The sequence below is a fragment of the Papio anubis genome, chromosome 2 (assembly GCF_008728515.1).
Source record: "Papio anubis isolate 15944 chromosome 2, Panubis1.0, whole genome shotgun sequence".
Lineage (NCBI taxonomy): Eukaryota > Metazoa > Chordata > Mammalia > Primates > Cercopithecidae > Papio > Papio anubis.
In genome coordinates, this window is record NC_044977.1 from 95,721,940 (window position 1) to 95,747,362 (window position 25,423).

At 47.4% G+C, this 25,423-nt stretch overlaps 1 protein-coding gene across 2 annotated transcripts; it reads right to left on the minus strand.

Moving 5' to 3' along the window:
• Nucleotides 1-129: 129 nt before the first annotated feature.
• TGM4 (transglutaminase 4) lies at nucleotides 130-25,337 on the minus strand. 2 transcript variants are annotated; one of them, XM_021934493.2, is made up of 11 exons: nucleotides 24,748-25,337; nucleotides 21,840-21,958; nucleotides 18,923-19,030; nucleotides 14,394-14,568; nucleotides 14,161-14,299; nucleotides 12,125-12,228; nucleotides 8,294-8,545; nucleotides 5,149-5,427; nucleotides 4,390-4,559; nucleotides 4,111-4,247; nucleotides 130-1,144 (listed from the first exon to the last, which is right to left on the minus strand). In XM_021934493.2, the coding sequence occupies exons 2-11, from the start codon at nucleotides 21,942-21,944 to the stop codon at nucleotides 1,003-1,005; spliced, it is 1,611 nt and encodes a 536-aa protein (XP_021790185.1). In that variant the 5' UTR covers nucleotides 21,945-21,958; nucleotides 24,748-25,337; the 3' UTR covers nucleotides 130-1,002. The 2 variants fall into 2 exon arrangements, with proteins under 2 accessions (XP_021790185.1, XP_021790184.1); XM_021934492.2 differs by lacking the exon at nucleotides 24,748-25,337 and having other exon boundaries at nucleotides 21,840-22,906.
• Nucleotides 25,338-25,423: the final 86 nt, after the last annotated feature.

Consider the following 25,423-nt stretch of genomic DNA (forward strand, 5'->3'; position numbering starts at 1 on the left):
TCTGATGTGGTCACTGGGGAGCCGTGGAATCCTTTGGCGTCCCCAGTGACCACATAAAATAAACCCCCAGCACAGGATACTTTAAGAAGCTTATTGGCGTAAAGGAAAAAGGACTCAGGGACCACAGAGTTCTTGAAGCAGAGTTTAATTTAAAGCATATTGATCATTTGAGCAAATCTCTGGAGGGCAGAACAAGAAGGAGCAGGCTTCAGTTAACAGAAGCAGCCTTGAGTTGCCAGGATGGCGGATGGAATACCAAAGAGTTCACACCAGGGAGGAAGCAATGCCTGTCCCCTGGAGTCTCCTGAGGGGCAGCAGTTCGAATAAGGGAAGAGGATTTGCTGGTCACTGTTTGCTGACATGGGTTTCTATAGTGAGTTCAGGCCTGAGGACAGAGGTGTCTGCAAAACCACGTGGCCCTTGAGAAATGTCCTTGCAGATTGGGCTTCAAACTGCTTGGAGCACCAGGAGAGGGACTTCCTGGATTTCAGGGATAGAGAGAGGACAATGGAGGCAATAGGAGGAGAATGCACTTCTAGCAGGCCCACCCCAGTGCTGAGAGAGCACTCCAGTTGACAGGTGCTTTCAGGGCCTGCAAACCCATGGCCTGAAAATATGGCAGCTTCTCACGGGGTGCCAGCGGGTGGCAGCTACTGGGATTCTCTAACCACTCCCATGCCCATAGCCTGCTGCTCCAGGGAGAGAAACTGTGGCTTTGAAGTCTATGGATTTGAATTGAGACAATGGTGGCCCTGATTTTTGAGGCCATGACTCAGGAAAGGGATGGGATTCTGTGGCCTAGGCTGGTGTTTATAGCTGTGTGATAGCACAGGACCTGGCCTTGTGGGTCTGGCTGCTTATGGTTGTGTTGGCCTTTCTGACCTCCTGCTCTTGAATCTGCCCTCATAAAAGTCATCAAATTTAATCATCCATAATCTGAAAGCTAAGCACAAAGTAGGAAATGCTGAAATCTCAACTAAGGCTCCACAGCATCAGACAAGGCTACTTGGTGATGAGAACAATCTTCTGAGCGTTAATCTCTTTCACTTGTTTGGAACTTAACTTGATGATAAATTTCTTGGGTCCAGTTTTTATTGGGATGCATTTTATTTGGGATTGGATGGTCTCACCAGGCTGCACCGTCCTGGAAAATTCAAAGACATACGGACATACAATCAGCCAAGGATGTTACGGGAAGAGGAAGAAGATGAGTTGGGTGAGAAGCCAGAAAGCCGAGCCTTAGCTCAGCCTCTTTGAAAAGCCCTGGCCATTCCAGGGCATGGCACATTCCTAGATGGTAAGACACAATATTGTCATTTGGCACAATTCTCCCCCAAATAAATAAGTAAATTCAATGCAATGTCAATTTAAATCCCAACTGTTTTTAAACTATATGACAAGATGATTCTAAAAGTTCTTTTTTTTTTTTTTTTTTTTTTTTTTTTGAGACGGAGTCTCGCGCTGTGTCACCCAGGCTGGAGTGCAGTGGCGATCTCGGCTCACTGCAAGCTCCGCCTCCCAGGTTCACGCCATTCTCCTGCCTCAGCCTCCGAGTAGCTGGGACTACAGGCGCCCGCCACCACGCCCGGCTAGTTTTTTGTATTTTTAGTAGAGACGGGGTTTCACCATGTTAGCCAGGATGGTCTCGATCTCCTGACCTCGTGATCCACCCGCCTCGGCCTCCCAAAGTGCTGGGATTACAGGCTTGAGCCACCGCGCCCGGCCTGATTCTAAAAGTTCTATAGCAGGACCTACACCCTGGGTGCTGCTATCAGTTTTCTCAGATGTAAAGCAAGATGGTTGAACCAGCTGGTTTCCAGAAGCTCTTCCAACTCTGACATTTCACAAACCTTCCCTGGAGTCTTGACTGACTTTACTACAGATGTTCTTGTTTCACGGGTGTTAGCAACAGTTATCTATTACATGAAATCTAAGAGGAACATGTATCTTATGTTGAATCCACATGAAAGGAATTGTCTAGCCCCTCACTACTCAAAGTGTGTTCTGGGGCTCAGCAATACTAGCATCACCCGGGAGCTTGTAGGAAACACAGAATCTGAGGCTCCACCCTAAACCTACTGAATCAGAATCTACACTGTAACAATACTCCCCAGGTAATTTGTGTGCATGTTAAAATGTGATAAATCCTGATCTAAGGAAAATAGGAGCCTACTGGTTTTTACTTGGAAGATTCAGACATCCTGTAAGAAAGAGACCATCAGAAACCTCTCAGAAACAAAATATTAGAGTTCAGTAAAGGTTTTTGCTGGATATATCAGTATGCCAAAAATCAATTTCCATATAGTCCAGCAAACGATTAGAAAATATAATGAAAAATATTCCATTCATAAAAGCTATAATACTGATGCATCTTGGAATTAACCCAACTAAGAACGTGCACGTGGTATATAAAGAAAACAATATTGCTTTTCTAAAGGTGATAAAAAAGACTTGAAAAAAATGGGAAAATCTCATATTCCTAGATGGTAAGACACAATATTGTCATTTGGCACAATTCTCCCCCAAATAAATAGGTAAATTCAATGCAGTATCAACTTAAATCCCAACTGTTTTTAAACTATATGACAAGATGATTCTAAAAGTTCTATAGACAAAAATGTGGGGGGTGGGGATTTGCCTAATGCATATCAATACGTAGATATGATAATCATATAAAATTATTTTAGGACTATAATAATTTAAGTGGTATGATGTTATAGTAGAAGAAGACAAATGAAATATCAAATTAAAGAGTCCAGAGACCCAGATATATATGGGAATTTACAGCCTAATAAAGGCAGTGCTACAAAGTACTAGGAAAACCATACACAAAGTTGAAGCTCCACATCACACCACACCCAAAAAAAATTCCAGATAAATACCTAATTGTGTAAATAAAGCTGGAAATTCTAGAGAAAGCATAAGAGAAAATTTCTATGCACCTAGGATGACATGAAATTCAGTATCCAGGCCGGGCGCGGTGGCTCAAGCCTGTAATCCCAGCACTTTGGGAGGCCGAGACGGGCGGATCACGAGGTCAGGAGATCAAGACCATCCTGGCGAACACGGTGAAACCCCGTCTCTACTAAAAAATACAAAAAACTAGCTGGGCGAGGTGGCGGGCGCCTGTAGTCCCAGCTACTCGGGAGGCTGAGGCAGGAGAATGGCGTAAACCCGGGAGGCAGAGCTTGCAGTGAGCTGAGATCCGGCCACTGCACTCCAGCCTGGGCGACAGAGCCAGACTCCATCTCAAAAAAAAAAAAAAAGAAATTCAGTATCCGTAAGGGAAAAGATTGAAAAATTTGACTACATTAAAATTTAAAAGTTCTAATGGTGAAAGACACCTTAGTGTTTAAAAACATACAAACTGTTTGGCCAGGCATGATGGCCCATGCCTGTAATCCCAGCACTTTGGGAGGCCAAGGTGGGCAGATCACCTGAGGTCAGGAGTTCAAGACCAGGCTGGCCAATATGGGAAAACCCCATCTCTACTAAAAATACAAAAATTAGCCAGGTGTGGTGGCGCATGCCTGTAATCCCAGCTACTCAGGAGGCCAAGGCAAGAGAATCACTTGAACCTGGGGACAGATGGAGGTTGCAGTGAGCTGAGATCCTGTAACTGCACTCCAGCCTGGGTGACAAAGTGAGACTCTGTCTCAAAATAAATAAATTAAAAATTAAATTTAAAAATTTAAATACAAACTGCTATAAACAATTCACAGCACATAACACTCTTTACTGTGTAAAGACTCCATACTAATATGAAAAAATAAACGACTCAGTAGAAAAATGGACAAAAGTTAGGAACAGGCAATTCACAGGAGAGAGTCAATTAATGTAAGAAATACTCAGCCTCACAAATAATCAGAGATGCAAAGTAAAGCAATGAGATTACTTAACCACTAGATTGGCAAGAATCAAAAAGATCTGTTGATAGAGCATAAATTGATGCAATCTTTTCTGAAAGTAATTTGGCACTAGCAAAATGTATCTACGCTTTGACCCTATGACCCCATACTGGGAATTCACATCTCAAGAATATGCACACATGTGCAAGATATATGTCCAGAAGTATATTTCTGTTTGTAAGAATACCTCAGGCAGACTCACCCATGTTCAGAGGTCTGTAGTGAGGAGATGCCCAGGCTTTCCAAAGAGAACTTAACGTCAGTCAAAGGGATGGCCAGAGTATTCCTGAAGATACAATTGCAGACAAGTAGCTGGCCAACTCTGCCTGTGTTAGGCAACTGTAGTAGGGTGGGGAGGAGAGATGGGGAGAGAAGATATGCATGAGCCAACCAAGGACCCTCAGGGTTCTTAAGGACCCCGTCACACTCCATGGCCAACTTCCAGGCAGGAGGAGCCCTTTATGGCCTGCAGGAATCTCACCTCTACAGAGAACTCAGGGTACTGGAAAGACACGAATACTTCAGAGGCCATGATTTCTTTAGACTCCACAATTTCCGCAATGATGAAACCTCTGATAACTGGCTCATCATCTAATATAGCCAGGCTGTTGATGTAGGTCTTGGAGTCCAAGGTCAGAGTCACTTCTGATACTGCCAAAGAGTCAGGGTGGAGGGGAGAGGTCATTCATCATAGGCCCCATGAGTTTTCCTCATCAAGCACAGAATTAGATTAATTTTGTATGAATTGAACTGGATAACCTGGGACATGTCCCATACTCTCTTTAGAAAACAAGATGTTGGGCTCAAGATGGAATAATAATTGGCCAATTTCTCCAAGCTTCCATCCTGAGTGCATGACAGACATTACCCATTGTCATCAGGACATCCCACTTGTTCCCAACACTGTGCCCTGGGCACTCATGATCATTGATTTGATTGGGCATCTGAGATTAAAATTTCTGCCACCACAGAAGACTTCTCATGACACTTTCAGCACCCCTAATTTATAGCTCTACGATAGACCCCGGCTCCTAGTCCAGTGGTCTATTGGCCCACTTTTCCTCTGTGCCTGGCTTTCTTGTGACTACCAAGGGGTAGGTTTTCAATAAATGTTTGTTTGTGTTAACTCACACACAAAAATTTGTTAACGTATGGAAGTTGTCCACAGAGGAGAAGAGGGATTTCAGATTGTGGGGACCCTGAGCTCACTTGAGGCCTCTCCTCCCCCTGGTTCTGGTACCTTGACCTTGGATCTGCGAGGTCTTATTGAGGTCACACAGTTTTGCCACCTTCTTGCCGGTGTACAACTGTAGTTCAAAGGAGCCCGAGATGTTGACATTCTGTAGGGCAGCAGTCTTCCTTTTGAGAATCACGGTGAAATTAACAGGGTTTCCCAGCAGCGCATCATCTGACTGTACCGACATGTGAAGAAAGTTCTCTTTTACAGGTCGTCTGTGCTCCCTCTCAGAACTGAGAAGGAGGAAGGCATGATCCATGACCTGCCTCTCCTCAGGGGAGCCTGAAAGAGACACAAAGACAGCTTCCTTTGGGTGCTCCTTCAAGGGCCAAATGTCCCAACCACCCCTGTGGCAGAAGGAGCCCATCTGCATGGCCAGGACTCCAGAGACATTCCTGAGCTATAGATTCACAGAGAGAAGCATTCAAATCCCCATTCCTAAGCAATAGCACATTCTGACATCAGTGGGAATGGCAGAATAAAGACCTCCAAAAATCTGCTTTTCCATAAAAGCAATGAGAACATTGGCAAAAATTATCAAATCAATTTTTTCAGAACTCTTGACATTAACTAAAGGCTTATAATAATCTAAGGAGCATTTATTCAAGTAAAACAGCACAATCTCAGTAAGAATAGTTTTGTGGCATTCTGATTCCCATCTCCCCTTCTCTCCAGCTCCACAGTAGACTCAAAAACCAACAGCACCAAATCACAGTGAAAACCAGCAACCTAGCCACCTCCGGAGGGGACAGAATGGTTTTGGAGTTCCCTAAAAGCTCCACTACCAGAGAATTGTTGTTAATTCACCTAAGGGCGATTCCCTGGAAACCCTCATTCACAGAGTTTGTCTTCATTGACCTGACTCAGAGCTCCCTCGTTACCAACAGCCTTTTCCCTGGAGCATTTGTTAAGACAAACAACCAACCTACAGCAATTGTTTACAATTGCAGTTTCCTAAGGCAACAAGGAAAAGAAGGGAGTTGAGGGGAAAAGAAGCCGACCAAAAATCTTAAAAGGAAAAGCTGAGGAACGAAATGTCCATAGGGGCTTTGGAAAGCTCAGACAGAATCCTGGAAATCTAGACCGTCTGAGAAAGATCTGATAAGGCTCTAAGCTCTCACCTCTAACTGACCTTGAGGCTCTGCCCAAGCAAGAAGTGAAGGCAGAATTATAAATTGCCTGCCAGAGCAATGAAATGTACCCCAACTTGTACACAGAGCCCCTTGCCAAAGGCTAGGAGTCTTAATGATTCAAGGAATTTAAAGCAATATCCATCCAATCATTAGCTGACCATTCAGCAAACTGAGCAGAGAATTCAGTGGTCATGGACAAGAAAGATTACAGACTTTCTGGAATTACATCACAGAAGTCATTAAACAAATAGCAACAACAAAAGCAACCCTGGGACGGGGGACGGGATCTGATTTCTAGAGTTGCCATATTATGTTTTTTAAAATGTCCAATTTTTAACCAAAAATTACAAAACATACAAAGTATAGGCCATATATGGCAGTGCAGGGGTTGGAGGGGAGGAACATGGAAACAGTCAATAAAAACTGCCCCTAAGGAAGCCCTGACATTGAACCTACTAGACAAAGACTTTAAATTAGTTATTTTAAATGTATTCAAAGAACTAAAAAAAGGCGTGAGAACAAATGGCTTGCCAAATACAGAATATCGAGAGAGATTAAAATTATTTTTAAAAAAGAACCAAATATAAATTCTGGAGTTGAGAAGTACAATAATAGCAGATTAGAGCTTGCAGGAATATCAGCAAACTTGAAGACAGGTCATAAGATTATCTAGTCTGAGAGACAGAAAGGAAAAACAATGAGGAAAAGAGAACACAGCCTCAGAGACCTGAGGGACACCATCAAGTGTAGCAGTTGACAGATACCACTGGTCTCCCTCTCTATCATATCCCTCCCTCTCTGAACTTCTGTCACCCTGCCAAAACAAACAAACAAAAAAAAACTCCTGACCTAATTGCTTTTAATCAAGTTTGCTCATTTTCAACACAACCCTGAGGATAAGATTTTATCTCAGATATAGCAGCTGTAAGACAGGAATTTCTGAGCTTGGTTACAAAGCTCTCCATCCACATCCACTCTGAACACAAAGAGACATCAAAGTGGAGATCTCCAGTTTGTCCTGAGCTGCCTTGGTAGCCATCACTTGCCCCATTTATATGGAAGAAATATTTATTGCAGGCCTACCTTGTGCAAGGTTTTATGCAAGCTCACAATCAACCTAGGGGTCCAAACTGACCTGCTTGTAACTGTACTGCAATGGAGGGTGGGAAAAGCCCCAGTTGCATGGGTACCATCTGCCATCCCATAGCACAGCAAATTACTCCCTCATCTATGAGTCCTTATGATTTCCTGCCTTCCTCTTAATCACATCCCATCTTCAGTTTGCCCCTGTCTGGACTCTTGCACCCTTTGAGGATGCTGTATGGAGTTGTCTTCCTTTCCTTACCACGTGGTACAGGAACCACAGCCAATGGGCCACAGGGGAAATACAAATCTGTAAGATTGAGGCACATCAAGAACAGAGGCAGCGTATGAGCCTGTGGATAGTAGAGATTGCAAAGGAGACAGTTCAGGTGGGGAAAGCAAAAGCAGAGGTTTGGCCAGGGGTGAAAGTAGCCAGCCTTTTCAGGGAACAGCAGGCAGCATGGCTAGGGGATGAACTTGAGCTCAGGAAGGGAGCCAGAGGCCAGCTCTGCAGGGGCCAGAAAGCCAGGCTGAGAAGATGTCTAATCTCCTGAGCACTGGGGAGCACGGACAGTCTTAGCAAGGTGAATGAGCTGGTCAAACAATGCAAAGGCCTCAATTAGGATTTGTGTTTTTTTGTTGTTTGTTTGTTTGAGACAGGGTCTTGTTCTGTCACCCAGGCTGGAGTGCAGTGGCATGGTCATAGCTCACTGCAACCTCAACCTCCCTGGCTCAAGCAGTCCTCCCACCTTAGCCTCCTGAGTAGCTGGGACCAAAGGCACATGCCACCATACCCGGCTAATTTTTTTTTTTTTTTTTTTGGTAGGGACAGGGTTTCACCATGTTGCCCAGGCCCACCCCCAATCTTGAGTATTTTCATGGTCTGAGTGACTCAGGGGCTGAGTTAGAAGGAGCCCTGTGATGCTGGCCACCTTCTGGATACTTGTACTCGTAGGTGATATCTCTCCGCCTGTCTTGGCCCACTGCCTTGGTGCTGATGTTTTTCCCGATGCTTGTGGTCTCCATTGAAATTATGTGTAACTCCTCCTGCCCATTCACCATCTTCACCAACCAGATGAGCCTGTCACCATTCACTTCTGAGAAGACGAATCTGGTGTCATAGACAATAAAGATGTCACCTTTGCGGATGGCGGTCAGTGGCGATGGCCCACAGCAGAAGACACCTGAGGGGAAGCCAGAGGTGGTCACTCTCAGTAAGATTCCCCAGCCCACCCAACCTGGACCCAGTGGCAGCAATGATTCCCAAACTCAAACAGGACTGGCAAGCAAACTTTGCCCAAGAAGCATCTGGGTGCTCATTTCCTAGGCTGTCCTAACTATTCTGAAAAGAGGGGCATATCTCAGCTTTGACTTGAAGAGTATCAGAAATCCTCCGTCCCAGTAATAGGAAGTCACACTGCCTATTAAACTCATCCCAGGCCGGGCGCGGTGGCTCAAGCCTGTAATCCCAGCACTTTGGGAGGCCGAGACGGGCGGATCATGAGGTCAGGAGATCGAGACCATCCTGGCGAACACGGTGAAACCCCGTCTCTACTAAAAAATACAAAAAACTAGCTGGGCGAGGTGGCGGGCGCCTGTAGTCCCAGCTACTCGGGAGGCTGAGGCAGGAGAATGGCGTGAACCTGGGAGGCAGAGCTTGCAGTGAGCTGAGATCCGGCCACTGCACTCCAGCCTGGGCGACAGAGCAAGACTCCATCTCAAAAAAAAAAAAAAAAAAAAAAACTCATCCCAGCACATCAGTCCCCAGTAGAGCACAGAGATACACAATCTGGGTCTGATTCCTGGCATCACGCCTTGGAGCTATGTGATCTTGTGCAAGTCATTTCAGCTCTCTGTGGCTCCATTTCCTAGAAAACTAAGAATAAAAAACTGCACTTACTTCCTAAGGCTATTGCAAAGATTAAATTAAATAATCCAGGCAAAGTACTTAGCCCTGTGCCTAAAACAAATGCAAGCTGTTGCTTATGGATCTGGGCTAATAAGAAAATTTCCATTCTAAGAGCTGTCTTTTTATTTTTTATTTTTTTTTAAGAGCTGTCTTTTTATTTCTAGCATGGGGATAGAGAGTTCCCCTTATTAGTCATTGACAACTTAGTGAGAATTAGTCTCTTGGTTGATAGTTCCTCAGTAGTAGCTTTGGTTTTTATACACCCTTGTATTCTGGGCATTGGGTTTCTGCTTCTGTTATTTTATTTAATCCTCAACACACAGGCTCCTCCCCCTTGCCTCTTTAAGGCAGCCAAACCTGTGAAGTCAGTGTATTGGAGGACTAGGACTCAGGATAACTGGTCTCCTAATCTAATACTGGTTCTTCTCCTAACTTGTTGACTAACCTTGGGCATCCCCACCCTCCCTCTCTGGCCTTATCTATAAAGTGAGCAGGTTAGGTGGGCTTTTAAGGCCTCTTTTCTGGCCAGGGAACAGGGCTTCCTCTGCCTCTCAGGCAGATAGTGGCACTGGGGTACTCACTGCCTGGTTGCCATGGCTACTGTCCCACCTCAGCAAATGCTACTTAGACTCCCTGGACGGAAAGAGCCCTCAACATTGCCCTGCTGAGAATCTTCCTGCAGAGTAGAGGGGGATATGGGCATATCACCTGCTCCTCCCACCTCTGGGGGCCACCTCCCACCACCCTCACCCCCTATTATAAGGGCAATGCCTTTTCTTTGGAGAAACATGGAGGCTGTTTTCACTTTTAACAGCACTTTTTGCCTCAGGGCCATGTGGTCTCACACTGCAGCTGGAGGAATCAGGAGTCCCACACTGAGGGGTGTGGGGCCCGCAAAGTATGTTTAAATTTTAACCTGAATGCCTTTGGGGATCTGCATGCTCATGTCTCTAGGTCCCCATCTTCCCAAGTAGACAGCCCTGTTCACTCTGTGGCTCTGTGGGCAGATGAATTTGCTATCCTTGGGATGAGGTTCACAGCCAAACTATGACTTATTCCTAGAAGAACCTTGAGAGACATCTACTTCAAGGGCTGCAGGAGTGAGGCAGAGGTGTCAGGGAGGGGCTGGCTGGTCCCTGAGCACACTTCAACTGGAGTAGTTCTACTTTACATTACGAGGTGGCACACAAAGTTTCCTTCTGAGCAGTCGGACTGCTTTTTTCCAAAAAAAAAAAAAAAAAGTTTGAGGCTGGCTGAGGTGGTTCACACCTGTAATCCCAGCACTTTGGGAGGCTGAAGCAGGCAGATCACCTGAGGTCAGGAGGTTGAGACAAGCCTGGCCAACATGGTGAAACCCCATCTCTACTAAAAATACAAAAAATTAGTCAGGCATGGCGGCAGGTACCTGTAATCCCAGCTACTCAGGAGGCTGCGGCAGGAGGATCACTTGAACCCAGGAGGCAGAGGTTGCAGTGAGCCAAGATTGCACCATTGCACTCCAGCCTGGGCAACAAGAGTGAAACTCCGTCTCTAAATAAATAAATAAGTAAAGGCCAGGCACAGTGGCTCACATCTGTAATCCCAACACTTTGGGAGGCCAAGGCAGGTGGATCACCTGAGGTCAGGAGATCGAGACCAGCCTGACCAATATGGTAAAGCCTGTCTCTACTAAAAATTAAAAAATTAGCCAGGCATGGTGGCGTGCACCTGTAATCCCAGCTACTCAGGAAACTGAGACAAGAAAATTGCTTAAATCTGGGAGGCAGAGTGAACCGAGATTGCACCACTGCACTCCAGCCTGGGCAACAGAGTGAGATTCTGTATCCAAATAAATAAATGAATAATTTTTAAAAATTTGAGAACTATTGAGCTAATCTATTTTCCCTTTACAGGGCTGACTTTGTCTTTAGTACTAGGACTCACAATTTAAAATAAAGATAACTTGATTCCACAGATTTTCCAAGTGACCTCAGACCAAACCCGTGCCTCTGTTTCCCCAGCTGTACAAAGACACCCTCCCTCCCCTGGCAAGGTCCTTCCAGCTATAAGGGGCCACTGTCTTACCCAGGAGTTGGTAACCCATAACCAATTGAGATAAGCATCCCCATTATGTCTGACTTGGGCTGAATCCGGGTCCAGCCTCGTGGATCTGTGTGACCTCAGGCAACTCACTACACCTCCCTGAGCCTCAGTTTCCTCATTTGTAAAATGAGGATAGTAACAACCTACTTTGAAAGGTTAGTTGTGAGTAAAATGGATCATGTTGGTACTGAGCATGGCACGCAGTAGGGAACCCTTAAGTGCTACCATCTCATTGGTCTTAACAGTATTGTCGGCCGGGCGCGGTGGCTCAAGCCTGTAATCCCAGCACTTTGGGAGGCCGAGATGGGCGGATCACGAGGTCAGGAGATCGAGACCATCCTGGCTAACACGGTGAAACCCCGTCTCTACTAAGAAATACAAAAAATAGCCGGGTGAGGTGGCGGGCGCCTGTAGTCCCAGCTACTCGGGAGGCTGAGGCCGGAGAATGGCGTGAACCCGGGAGGCGGAGCTTGCAGTGAGCCGAGATCCGGCCACTGCACTCCAGCCTGGGCTACAGAGCGAGACTCCATCTCAAAAAAAAAAAAAAAAAAAAAAAACAGTATTGTCATTGGCATTACTTCATAAAAATAGCCAGCAAACTGAAGCCCCTGCTCAGTGGGAATAGCAGGAAGGACTGAGCATGCTTTTTGTGTTGGGAAATTTGTATTAAAACTTTCCCCACCTGCTTGGCTGCGTACCCAAGACCCACAGAACCCGGGGCCATGTAAGGAGAGCATCACGGATGCCCAGCGCCTTCCTGCCACCCACTCACCCTGGCTGCGCTCCTGCGGCGTTGCGTCCACAGCCTGCCAGCCGTCATAGCCCTTGGGCAGATCCGGTCGCTTCATCCAGGCATCCGTCCACACGTGGAAATTCCTGCCACAAATTGGGAATGGGCCCCACCCCAGACCACCCACAAACCTAGTTAGAGATAAACACGCCAAAATTGCCAGAGACATCTTCATCACCAGGGAACCACTGAAGTTGTTCTCAGGGGTTTGGGAACCTTTGTCAACACTGGCAAGGAAGGGGCCACCGCTGAGTCCCACCTGCCTCTCAGAAAGCCTCCCAGGGCACAGAGCTGTGTGCAGTGGGCAGGGCTGGAGGAACCTCATGAGACCCTCACCGTGCCTACGGATCTCAGAGAACCTGGGAGTCTTCACCACTAGAGGTGGTGAACTCAAGGCAGAACTAAATCTTATCTGTCTTGACATCTGCAGTGTTTGAAACATAACAGATACCTAATAAACTTTTCCTGAACGAATGGGTGAAATGCACTAGGCTGTGCAGTCACAGCCTAGTAAAAGATTACAACTGTTATTTCATTCATTCAATGAATGTATTCAATTCGCTGGGATTCTGATTTGGTGGATCAGCAACTTTGTAACTGGCCAGTCTCTGAATTCTCATATTAAATCTTGCTATTTTTAAGTTGGTGCTCTTGGTTTTCTAGCTAGAAAATTAACAGTCGTTTCTCACTATCCACAGGGGATTGGTTCCAGGACCCCTGAGTATACCCAAATCCATACACACTCAAGTCCTGCAGTTGGCCCTGTGGAACGTGTATATAGGAAAAGTCAGATCTCAGTATAGGCAGGTTTCACGTCCCACAAATACACCTGTACTCAGTTGAAAAAATCTGCCTATGAGTGAACCTGCACAGTTCAAACCCATGCTGTTCAAGGGTCAACTGTGTATCATCTACAAATAATACTGGTTAGTGCCTCCTTTCCAAAAGTTCCAAGTCTTCCTGTTTTTTCTTGTCTTGGTACATGAACTAGAACGTCTCAGCAGTATTTAAATAAAATCTGTAAGGCTCCAACTTCAACTGAAATGCCTCAGGAATTTGTAATCATGCCCTGACCTTCCCACCTCGTCTACTCCCTCTGCAACTTCTCATTCTCCCTTTTCTATCTTGTGGTCACTTTTAGCTTGCAAGGGGCCCATGTGCTCTGGATCAGAGAACAAAGGACATAAGCTTCATGCTGGCCAGTGGGTACCGGTTACGTCAAAAGTTCTCAAACAGTGGTATATATCAGATCTCCTGGGCCAAGTGCTAACATGAACTTCAGATTCCTGGCCCTTCCCCTGTAGAGGCAAAAGCTCCAGTACAGGAATCTGCATTTGTTGTTGTTGTTGTTGGGAGGGGGTCTAGCTCTGTCACCAGGCTGGAGTGCAATGGCGCGATCTCGGCTCACTGCAACCTCTACCTCCCAGGTTCAAGTGATTCTCCTGCCTTAGCCTACCAAGTAGTTGGGATTACAGGCACGCGCCACCAGGCCCAGATAATTTTTGTATTTTTAGTACAGATGGGGTTTCACCATATTGGCCAGGATGGTCTCGATCTCCTGACCTCATGATCCACCCACTTCGGCCTCCCAAAGTGCTGGGATTACAGGCATGCGCCACCGTGCCCGGCCAGGAATCTGCATTTTAAAACAATCACCCCCAGGTGATTCCAGCACAGATTGTCCAAGGCCAAATGTTGAAAAATATTGAATTTCAGGAGCAGTGAGCATTGGCCTACAACTTGAATCAGTCTCTGAGGGAGGTTGAAGGGGTCCCACAGCTCAGCAGAATCTCTGGGCTGGGAGGGCCTGGAGACTGGGCTTGGGCTAGAAAACTCCTGGGATGCCAGGCATGGTGGCTTGCACTTGGAATCACAGCTACCTGGGAGGCTAAGGCAGGAGGACTGCTTGACACCAGTTCAAGACCAGAAGGGGCAACCTAGCAAGAGACCCTGTTTCTAAAAAGAAAAAAAGGAAGTTCCTGGGAGGAGACAGGGCAGGTTGAGAAGGAGGAACCTACCAGACAGAGTCGCGGCTCATATTGGTGATTTTCTCGCCATTCTCATTCACATAGGTGTCCACCGTGAGGTTCTTTTCTGTGTCATGAGCTGAATCGAAGGCTGTTACGCTGCGTGCTGGGATGCCCAGCGCTCTCAGCACTGAAATGATCCAAGGTGCGGTGGTTGGCAACTGTGGGGGCTGGGAGTCCCTCCCATGGTACCTCTCCTCTCAGCCCCTGCATCTCCCACTTACCTGTAGTCAGGATCCCAGCGAATACCCAGCACTGGCCGAAGCACACAGCCTGCTTCGTGCTGTAGTACTGCTGCAGGATTGGGGCGCTGCCTGTCCACTTGTATGGGGCTGTGCCACCTTGGTAGTCCCCAGTCCAGTTCCCAACGAGCACACCTTGGCCTTTCTCAAAGCTCATCTGCCACACACATAGGGTTGGGGTCAGTGTCCACTCCTCAGAAGAACAAGGTGCTGCCAGCCCAGCTTGGCCACCCAGCCCCCAAAGTGGACACCTCACAATGTCTCAGAGCACTTGGAGGACACGGGCTATCCAGAACAGGCAGGGTGCCAAGAAGGGCCAAGGAGCATGCCAGTTGTGTGAGTGACCAGGGAGGATGCTCACTGCTCTGTGCCTCAGTTTCCTCCCTTGTAAAATGATGATCATTACGACACCTACATTTAGGTTGGTTTTGTTTGTGTTTTGAGAGAGGATCTTGCTCTGTAGCCCAGGCTGGAGTACAGTGGTGTGAGCTCGGCTCACTGCAGCCTCAACTTCCTGGGCTCAGGTGATCCTCCTGCCTCAGCCACCCAGGTAACTGGGACCACAGGCGCACGCCACCACACTTGGCTAATTTTTGTAGTTTTTCGTAGAGACGGGGTTTCACCATTTTGGCCAGGTTGGTCTCAAACTCCTGAGCTCAAGCAATCCAACTGTCTCAGCCTCCCAAAGTGCTGGGATTACAGGCGTGAGTCACTATGCCCAGTCCCTTTAGGTTGTTTTGAGGATGACCTGGGTTAAGCCTGTGCCTGTTTTGGCATCTTCCATTTTTAAATTGTCAATGGCCTGCACCTCTCTTAACCCCTGAGGAGCCCTGGCTGGACGATCCTTTCCACCTTATTAAAACCAGAGAGAGGACAAAGCTTGTGAGTTCACCTTTGAAAGCACTTAACGGAATCTCTAAAGAAGGTTGTAGAGGCAGGTGCAGAGGAGCCCTCCGAAAACATGAAAAGTGACACAGTCACAAATCTTTGATCTGGTGGTGGCCTGACTTTGACCACATCCACCCATCCCCTCCTGGCCTGCACACTAACATCCTTTGCAAACCCCATTATGCCTTGTGAAAAGTATAATTACAGCGCCTCATGTTTCCCAGCATGTTAAAGATGTCCATTTGTTAAACTAAAACCCTTATAGTATGCCACAATTTCTGAATCCTGTTTGGGGGTTTGTTCAGTTTTAATTTACAAGAAGTCTCAAACAACGGTGTGGCCTGGGCCTCCCATGACCTCTCAGGTCCTGTGGCTGGACAAGCCTCTTCATTCATCAAAATCAGAGAGAAAGCAGAGGCCACCCCCAGACTCCAGAGTGGTCAGACGGAATGAAAACAGATGAAAGAGAGACAGGCAAGGGTCCTAGGCAAAGCAGGAAACACACCTCCTATCTTAACTGTCACCCAGCCATTGATCTGGTCCAGCTGCTGCGTCCTCCTGCGAAATTGAGTGGCCCCAGCCTGTCAGCGCCTGCTAGACCCAAGCCGTCTATAGAGCAATGTAAGGGAGGGAGGAGATAGGGAAAGAAGGGGAGTGACGCTGAGCCCAAAGGACATCAGTACTTTCAAAACTCCTGATGCATGAAGCTCTATCCCCCTGTGGAACAAAGCACATTCCTATGCCCAGGTGTGGTAGGCAGTCACCGAGATGGCCCCCAGTAATCCCCTTTCCTAGACCCAGCGACTCACTTCTGACCAACAGAATGCAGCAAAAGTGATGGCTGTCACTTCTGAAATGAGGTGACAAAGGCTGTGGCTTCCAGCCTGGGCACCCCCCTCTTACTTGCTCACTCTGATGGAAGCTGGCTGCCGTGCTATGAGCTGCCCTGAGCTGAGGCTGCTCACAGCCAGGTGAGTGAGCCTGGAAGTAGGTCCTCCCACAGAGATCTTGAGCCAGAACATTCAGCTAAACCACACCTGGATTCCTGACCCACAGATATGGGAGATAATGGATGTTTGTTGTTTCAGCCACAGTGTCTTGGGGTAACTTGTCATTTAGCAATAGATAATGAATGCACTCACTGCCCTGCCGAGGTTCCCTGCCTGGTGTGGGAGTCGTCTTCTAGGCGGCCCTGCCAGAAGCTCTGCCTGCTAGTCAGAAATTCACAGATCCGGGAGGCCCATGGATAGCCACGAACTTCTAGGAGTTAAGGGGCAACCTTTATAGGGAACCTGGAATGGAGAGGGCCTCTGAAGCGGGCTGGGGTTCTCAGACTCCTGAGCATGGAAGCTAATCTGCAGTAACCTAATTTTGGAAGTGACTCCTGGAATACCTTGGAGTTCTGAATTGCCCATGCTTGCCTCCCAGCCTGAGGAGGTGGCTGGGAGGGCATTAGGAAGGAGCACTGCACCAGGAGTCAGCAGAACTGGCTCAACCACCACTTCACTGTGCAGTCTTTGGCCAACTGCCCCTTCTCCCCTGGCTGGTTTCCTCATCATTGAAACAAGCAGTGGCTTAGCCCATTGCTTCCCAAACCCCAACACTCGTAAGAATGACCTGGGAATAGGTACTCATGGGCCCAAAGCGTGTCAGACCTTGGGCTGGGCACTGTTGTGTGTTATTGAGACCCCATAATCACCCAAAAGATGAGATAACAGAAGCCCAGAGAGGTTTAGAATCTTGTCCAGAGTCACAGAGCTTGAAAGGAGAAGCAGCCAGGTTTGTGCAAGTCCACCTGCACCACTGAGAACTAGAGCCCCTCATGGCAAGTTCTGCCTGCTAATGACTTGGTCTCCTTTACTTGTTCTCTCTCAGTGTCCAGCCTGGCCACCTGCTGGCCCCTGGGCTAGAGAATGAACATACCAGCATGGGGGTGAGGGGGGAAGAGCAGGCATGGTGGACTCCTGTGCCCAAGAGGGTCAGTGTGAGGGCCCCCGGTAATCCTACCAGCCCCTAGGGTGCAGGGGAACAGGAGCCCCAGCATTTATGAGGCAAACCACGTGCAACAGGCACAGGCTCACAGTCATTCTGCAAGGAGGGCATTTCAAGGGCCCCTACTTGAGATCCGTCTGTCACAGCAGTTCAGCTCACAGACTCTCCTGGAGATGAACATATATCTGCCTGCCTCCCACAGATGGCAAGAGCAGCCACTTGACTGAACTCAGTGGACCTTTGGAGAGAGGTCCTCATTGGTATTGGGAGATCCCTGGGAGTTCCAAGGTCTGTGATCAAAACTATTTGCATAATAATCCCAAGGTAATATTTGCCTTCTTCACTCTCATTCTCTCCTAAGTGTACAAAGGATGAAAAATTGTGGTTTCAGATTCCACATTGCAACAAACTTTAAGAAACTGCCACTTATGGAGCTTCGGGAATATTCCTGCCCCGGCCCCGCTTTTTTTTTTTTTTTTTTTTTTTTTTTGAGATGGAGTCTTGCTCTGTCACCCAGGCTGGAGTACAGTGGCATGGTCTTGGCTCACTGCAACCTCTGCCTCCCGGGTTTAAGTGATTCTCCTGCCTCAGCCTCCCCAGTAGCTGGGACTACAGGTGTGTGCCACCACACCGGGCTAACTTTTGTATTTTTAGTAGAGAAGGGGTTTCATTGTTTTAGCCAGGATGGTCTTGATCTCCTGACCTCGTGATCTGCCTGCCTCGGCCTCCCAAAGTGCTGGGATTACAGGCATAAGCCACCACGCCCAGCCGGCCTCTGCCTTTTTAAATCTACATATCTGTGTGAGGCCAGATGTTCATATATTCCAACTGAAACAACAAACGCAGAAGCAGATACGAAATTCCAGCTGACTCCTAGCAAGCCAGACATTAAAGAGATTTGCAAAAATGGAAAACGATGCCACTCTTCTCACCACATATTTTATGCTTTGAAAAGCATAGGTTTTTAAACGTAAAAATACATTATTAATGTTAACTTGTAATGGAATTATTCTTTTAGAATAAATAGTTTTAAACTTTTCAGTTTTAATTTCTAATACAGTAAATATTGGTAAACATAAACCATATAAACACAACTTATTTGGGGTCCTCAATAATTTTTAAAAGTGCAAAGGGGTCTTGAGACCAAAATATTTGAGAATCTGAACAAACTGACTTCCAAGAGGCCAGGCGGAATAGAGTGACCAACCGTCCTGCTTGCCCAAGGCTGAGAGGTTTCCTGGAACACAGTATTCTCAGTGCTAAAGCCAGAAAAGTCCCAAGTGAACTGGACCAGTTTGCTCACCCAACTGGAGCCCAGCTTGCAGGTAGAAAGAGAACCTTCTGTATTATCATTTTGCAGATGGGGAAACTGAGACTCAGACAGGTGAAGCCATTTACACCTAAGATCGGCCCATAAGCGGCAGGGCTGGGGTTCAGACTCAGATCTGACTTGAAAACCTGCACTCAGAACAGATTTCAGCAATGTCTATTTCTTAATAGTTTTGGACAGTTGATTGGCCATAGCACTGTGGTGTACTTCAAAGAGCTTCCAGTCTAGCCCGGGAAAAACAGAAAACGGCTGAGCAATCGGCAAGTACAGGACAGCATCAGCCCAGGCTTTCCATACCTACCATAGCAGACATGGCCCTGCACACCAGCACAGGATCCCTCCTATCTGTGGGCTTGAGGGAGCTCTCAGTCAGCAGCGAAATGCAGCAGTCCAGGACATTTTTCTCAAACTATTTTGGGAAATGAAGAAAGAGGCGGTTAAGACTTTGCCCTGTGTCAGAAACTTAACGCATACCACCTAATTTGCATGTCACAGCCACCCTGTAGCGTAACCCATCTCCCCTGCCTACAGTCTCATAAAAAAGTCCACCACAGCATTGAAAACTAGAAACCATTTAAATGTCCTGCCACAGGGCAATAGTTAAGTCAGTTTATAGAGCTATAGCATGCAGCCACTAAAAGGAAGTACAAGTTTTTAATACCATGGGGAAATTCCTTTGTAATCAAGTTAAATAAACGAAACAGGCTGGGCATGGTGGCTCACGCCTGTAATCCCAACACTTTGGGAGGCTGATGCAGGTGGATCACCTGAGGTCGGGAGCTCAAGACCAGCCTGACCAACATGGAGAAACTCTGTCTCTACTAAAAATACAAAATTAGCCGGGCATGGGGGTGCGTGCCTGTAATCCCAGTTACTCGGGAAGCTGAGGCAGGAGAATCGCTTGAACCCATGAGGCGGAAGTTGCGGTGAGCCAAGATAGCGCCATTGCACTCCAGCCTGGGCAACAAGAGCAAAACTCTGTCTCAAAAAAATAATAATAATAAAAATAAATAAATAATGAAACAGGCTACGAAGTTGTGCACAAATAGCATTACAACTATGTAAGCCTTAGTAATAGATAAAAGAATAAAATACACTAAAACGTTAAGTCGTTATCACTGAGGGAGGAAGTTATGAATAATTTTATTTTCTTTCCACATTTCTGTATTTCCTAAGTCTTTTGTGATAAGCACATTACTTTTGAAATTCTATTTACTGTAAGCCACTTTATCAAGATATCATTTATATCCCATAAAATCTGCTATCTAAACTGGATGATTCAATATCTGTGATTATCTGTAAATATCTGTATATTTACAGAGTTGAAGTACATATGTTACTTTTGTAACCTGAGGGGAAAAACTACCAAAATAAAAGGAATAGACCATAATGTTTATGTTCCAGAAGGAGTCTGGGGGAGTTTTGTGGTTACAATTCTTTGAGGTTCTTTCTATTTTTATTTAATTTTTTATTTTTTTGAGAGAGGGTCTTGCTCTGTTGCCCACGCTACAGGACAGTGGCACAATCACCGCTCACTGAAGACTTAGCCTTCTGGACTCAAGTGATCCACCCACCTCCCTCTCCAACTGCAGTTCCCCTCCCTACAGCTCTGCCTGGGACTACAGGCATGCAGCACCATGCCCAGCTAATTTGTTTATTTTTTGTAGAGACCAGGTATCCCTATGTTGCCCATGCTGGCCTAGAACTCCTGGCCTCAAGCCAGCCTCCCACCTTGGCCTCCCAAAGTGCTGAGATTACAGATGCGAGCCTCCATACCCAGTCACTCTTTGGGCTTCTTAAAATCACCCCTTGATTTTCTATTTTTCTTTTTTGTTTGCTTGTTTGAGATGGAGTCTCACTCTGCCACCCAGGCTGGAGTGCAATGGTGTGATCTCGGCTCTCTGCAACCTCCATCTCCTGGGTTCAAGTGATTCTCCTGCCTCAGCCTCTCAAGTAGCTGGGATTACAGGTACATGCCACGACGCCAGGCTAATTTTTTGTATTTTTAGCAGAGACGGGGTTTCACCGTGTTAACCAGGATGGTCTCGATCTCCGGACCTCGTGATCTGCCTGCTTCGGCCTCGCAACGTGCAGGGATTGTAGGTGTGAGCCACCGCGCCCCGCCCACCCCTTGATTTTCTAAGAGGGGAAATCCCCTAGGATTCAGGTGATTCCTTCTTCCCTATCCCTCCTGCGGTTCGTTTGACTGTTTCCTTGCCAGCTACTCCCTCCCATTTCATTTCCCTCTGGTCCTCATGTGTAAGGATAGGATGCTAAGGGCCTTCTAGGAATGAGTGAGGGTGGAGAGGGCACGCAGGGCGCACCTTGCACAGAGCACACAGCATGAGCCTCGCCAGCTCAGAGTCCCTCCTCCCTTGTCCCTGCTTCTGCCCTGTCCTAGGTGTCCAGACCCGGGGGAAGAGGGGAAATTCAGGCAGCTGTGAAATGCCTGGCATTTCCCAGGAACTTGTTGTTGCCAAATCTGGGGGGAGGGGAGGTGGGAAGCATCTGGTGTCTGATGTCCTCACACCCCAGCTTCTCCTCCTCATGGCTGCACGAAGGCATTGGCCCTCCACTCAGCAGAGGCCTCCACACAAGTCTCTGAAAAACTCTCCCTCGCGTTTAGAAGCTCTTTGTCAACACCAACATTCTAATTGTAACAGGGCTTCCTTGTAACAGTGCTTGGTTCTTCGGTAAATACACTGGGAGGCAGGGGATGGGAGAGAGCCGTGTGGCATGGGAGAGAGCCATGGGGGGTGGGAGAGAGCCCTGTGGCATGGGAGAGAACCATGGGGGGTGGGAGAGAGCCATGTGGCAGGGATGGTGTGTGGGAGAGAGCCGTGGGGGGGTGGGAGAGAGCCGTGGGGGGTGGGAGAGAGCCGTGGGGGGTGGGAGAGAGCCGTGGGGGTGGGAGAGAGCCATGGGGGGTGGGAGAGAGCCGTGGGGGGTGGGAGAGAGCCGTGGGGGGTAGGAGAGAGCCTTGGGGTGGGTGAGAAAGGCCATGGGTGGTCCTCGTGGGAGGGCTTCTGCCTAGGACTCCACCCCATCTGTGCAGCCTAGGCAGGTCACCCCTCTCTGGCCAAGTTTCACCCGTATGAGGCTGGTGTTTGACCTGAGGTTCACAACCCTTTCTCCAGAACCTTTACTGGCTACTACCCAACCAAAAGGGTGGTCTAACAGATGGGGCCTGGTCCAGCCACAGGACAGCAAATCATTACCTGACCAAAGTTCCAGGGTTTGTATTTGATACTTCTGGCAGCCCCCACGTAATGGCAGCCTGTGTCGTTGAGGATGTACTCTTTGCGCTCGTCCTCGTCAGGCATGAAAACCGTGTCCTCTGAAGCAAGACCACACATCCACAGAGGTTACAGTCTGCCCTGGGACAGGGGCAGGCTTGCCACTGGGGACTGTCTGTGCTGAGGGAGCTTTAAGGTCTTTGTGAGGAGCTTGGAACATCCAATGTTGGGGGGAGGGAGGTGAGCAGGAGGGAAAGTATCCAAAAGAACTTCCTGAGCCAGCTGTAGGGGGCTTCCCCTGGGAAAATCTGGAGCAATTTAAGCATGAGTTAAGAAAAGGATGAATCATAAACCACTGAAAAGTAAGAGAGAGTCCATGAGTCCATACAGATGGTAGAGAGAGAGAGGTAGATGGGGGTGAAGGGAGGGCTCTGCCTACAGCAAATGCCAGAGGCTAGCAGGTAAACATGGTAGAGAGCTGGCCTTGGAAAATCACTGTGCAACCATCACAGAGAAGAATGGTTGAAGCAAGAACCATCAGTGGATGCTAAATCTAGGGGTGGAGAATTTTGATAAGGATCAGGATGTTTGGACGGTCTTTAATGTGTCCACATAGACTACTCATTACAAATAAAAAGATAGTAATTATATAGCAGAAAAACTGGACAACACCTTGACCAAATGATCACATTTAACATTCCCAATGAGGGGCACGCAGACATTGTGTGCCTCCAGATATGATTTTCCAAGAAGGACATGTCGTTTACATAATATCCAGCAAGGACTGCGTAACCTGAATCTAAAGATGATGAATCATCAGACCCAAATAACGAATGATCTGTTAAAAAGGGGGACTTCTAGCCCTCAAAAATATGTCAAAAAAGACAAAGAAAGACTAAGAAATTGTTCCAGATTAAAGGAGGTAAAGAAACATAACTGTATGTAAAATGTGACTCTAGACTGGATCTTGTACTGGAGAGAAAACGATGTTATAAAGAACATGATAAAACCAAGTGACTGGCTGGGCGCGGTGCCTCATGCCTATAATCCCAGCAGCATTTTGCAGGAGTAATGAGGCGGGTGGATCACCTGAGGTCAGGGAGTTTAGACCTGGCCAACATAGCCAAAAACCCGTCTTTACTAAAATACAAAAATTAGCTGGGTGGCAGTGGCGGCGTGCCTGTAATCCCAGCTACTTGGGCTTCAGGCAGGAGAGGTACTTGAACCCAGGAGGCAGAAGTACAGCGAGCCAAGATCGTGCCATTGCATAAGCTAAAACAGGCCCGAAATTCATCTCAAAAAAAAAAAAAAAAATTTTTTTAAAGTGACCAAACTGTTATATAGATAGTAGATGAAAGTGTTATGCTAATGCTTATTTTTTTTTAATAATTAATTTATTTATTTGGGAACAGGAGTCTTGCTCTGTCTCAGGCCTGGAGTGCAATAGCTTGCGATCTCTCAGCTCACTATAACCTCCACCTCTCCGGTTCAAGTGATTCTCCTGCCTCCAGCCTCCCAAGCATGGGATTACAGAGCCACTTTTCCTTCAGCCTGTTTGACTTTAGTAGGGTTTCATGTTAGCCAGGATGGTCTTGTTGATCTCCTGAGCCTGATCCCTTCACAGGCCTCCCAAGTGCTGGGATTGGTGATGAACTGCCTTGACCTTTTTTTCCTTTGAGAGAGAGTCTCGCTCTGTCTGCCCAGGCTGGAGTGCAGTAGCACCAATCTGACTCACTGCAGGTTCTGCCTCGGGTTCTGAAATGCCATTCTCCTGCCTCAGCCTCCTACCAGAGTGCAGCTGAGAATACAGGTGCCACCACCCGCGCCCGGCTGCTGCTGTATTTTTAGTAGAGATGGGGTTTCCTGTTGGCCAGGATGGTCGATCTCCGACCTTGTGATCACCCACCTCCCAAAGTGCTGAGATTACAGGCATGAGCCACCACGCCTGGCTGCTAACACTTAATTTACTGAAGTTGATAACTGTACTGTGGTCATATGAGAGAACATCCCTGTTCTTATGGAATACACATCAAAGGGTTTAGGGGTTGTAAAGAACCAACTTATATGTAACTTACTCTCAAATGGTTCAAAAATAAAAAGCATGTGTGTGTGTAGAGGAGGGAGGGAGGGAAAATGATTAAGCAAATGGAGAAAAATATTAACAACAGGCGAGCCTGGATAAAGGGTATAGGTTGTTCATTACATCATTTTTGCCACTTTTCTGTGAGCTCAAAATCATTTCCAAATACAAAGGTTAAAAAAAGAGCTCCTTGGCTTCTAGCATGGGCGCCTGATGGCTTTTGATTTCAAAAAGGCCCCAGGAGGGAGGGCAGGTATGGAAAGGGTTGACATAGAATGTGCCACATTTGAGGCTACAAGAAGATGTCCAGCACCCTCTGGAGAGAAGCCAGTGCTGGCAATGGCAGAAGTAGCCTCGAGTGCCATTTACATAAAGGCTCCAGTGTAGCCACAGGAAAAAATGAGCTGGGTACATGAGGGAGTGGAGAGAAGAGAACAGAACTAAGGGAGCAGAAGGGAGGAGCCAACCACAGTTCAGGTCCTGATCTGGAGTTGGCAAGAAAGAAGTCCTTGGTGGCCCCTCCCCACCCCCACCAAGGCAGCCTCTGTACAGTGGTGAAGGCAGAAGCCAGCTGGGGCAGGGCAAGGCATTGGGGAGAAGTGGAAACGGGGAATAAGGACCTCCATTCTAAGGGGCCTGGTCACAAAGAAAACGCTCCAATGGTGTCCACAATCTGTTCCTGGGTCACATCCCTTTAATTAGTTTGCAAGTACCTTGAGAGCAAACAAAAGCTCATAGACTATGCATTGCACATAGCAGGTTTTGCCAGGGGCACCTGCCACGCCCCAGCAGACCTGAGATTCACAGTACCTTTACACCATGGGTTGCAGAGAAGGTATAGGATGTTTTCTTCAGACTTAAGGATGTGTTTTCCAGTTTTCACATGTAGTTGGTACTTGCCCAGGATGGCATTGGGGGTGCTGGTGACAGCCACTGTGACCTGAGCAAACCACAAGATAAGGTGGACATCTCCCCCTCTGGCCAGACCCCAAATCCTACAAATGCTTCCCAGAAGAATCCATCAGTCCTAACACCTCATCCCATCTGGAACCAGCCCGGAGACAAGGAATGGTCAGGACCCTGGACAGCCAGGAGCGCCCCTGCAAGGGCAGGATGCCTGAGAAAGAAAAGCAGCCTCATACAGCATGAAGTTTTGGCACGTCTTGCAAGAGCCCTAGACAGACTGGGCATTTTCACCTCCCTGAGATTCACTCCCTTCACCACTCCCTTCACCACAGCCTGGAGGTGATACTATCTCCAGGTTGTTGGGAAGATGCTGTGGATAAAACACACTTAAGGTGCTGACATGGTTGGCTCTGTGTCTCCACTCGAATCTCGTCTTGAATTGTAATCCCCATAATCCCCACATGTTGAGTGAGGGACCTGGTGGGAGGTGATTGAATCATGGGGGCAGTTTCCCCTCTGCTGTTCTCGTGATAGTCAGTGAGTTCTCATGAGATCCGATGGTTTTATAAGGCAGTTTCCC

Bases quoted from the DNA above. Each gene is read 5' to 3' on its own strand.
- TGM4 (XM_021934492.2), bottom strand. From the start codon at position 21,977: ATGTGTGGTCTTGCTTCAGAGGACACGGTTTTCATGCCTGACGAGGAC. The intron at 12,229-14,160 runs GTAGGTTCCTCC...AATTTGTGGCAG, and splicing joins ATGAGCCGCGACTCTGTCTG to GAATTTCCACGTGTGGACGG. The intron at 5,428-8,293 runs GTGGCCAGCATC...TGTCTCTTTCAG, and splicing joins CGAGTACAAGTATCCAGAAG to GCTCCCCTGAGGAGAGGCAG.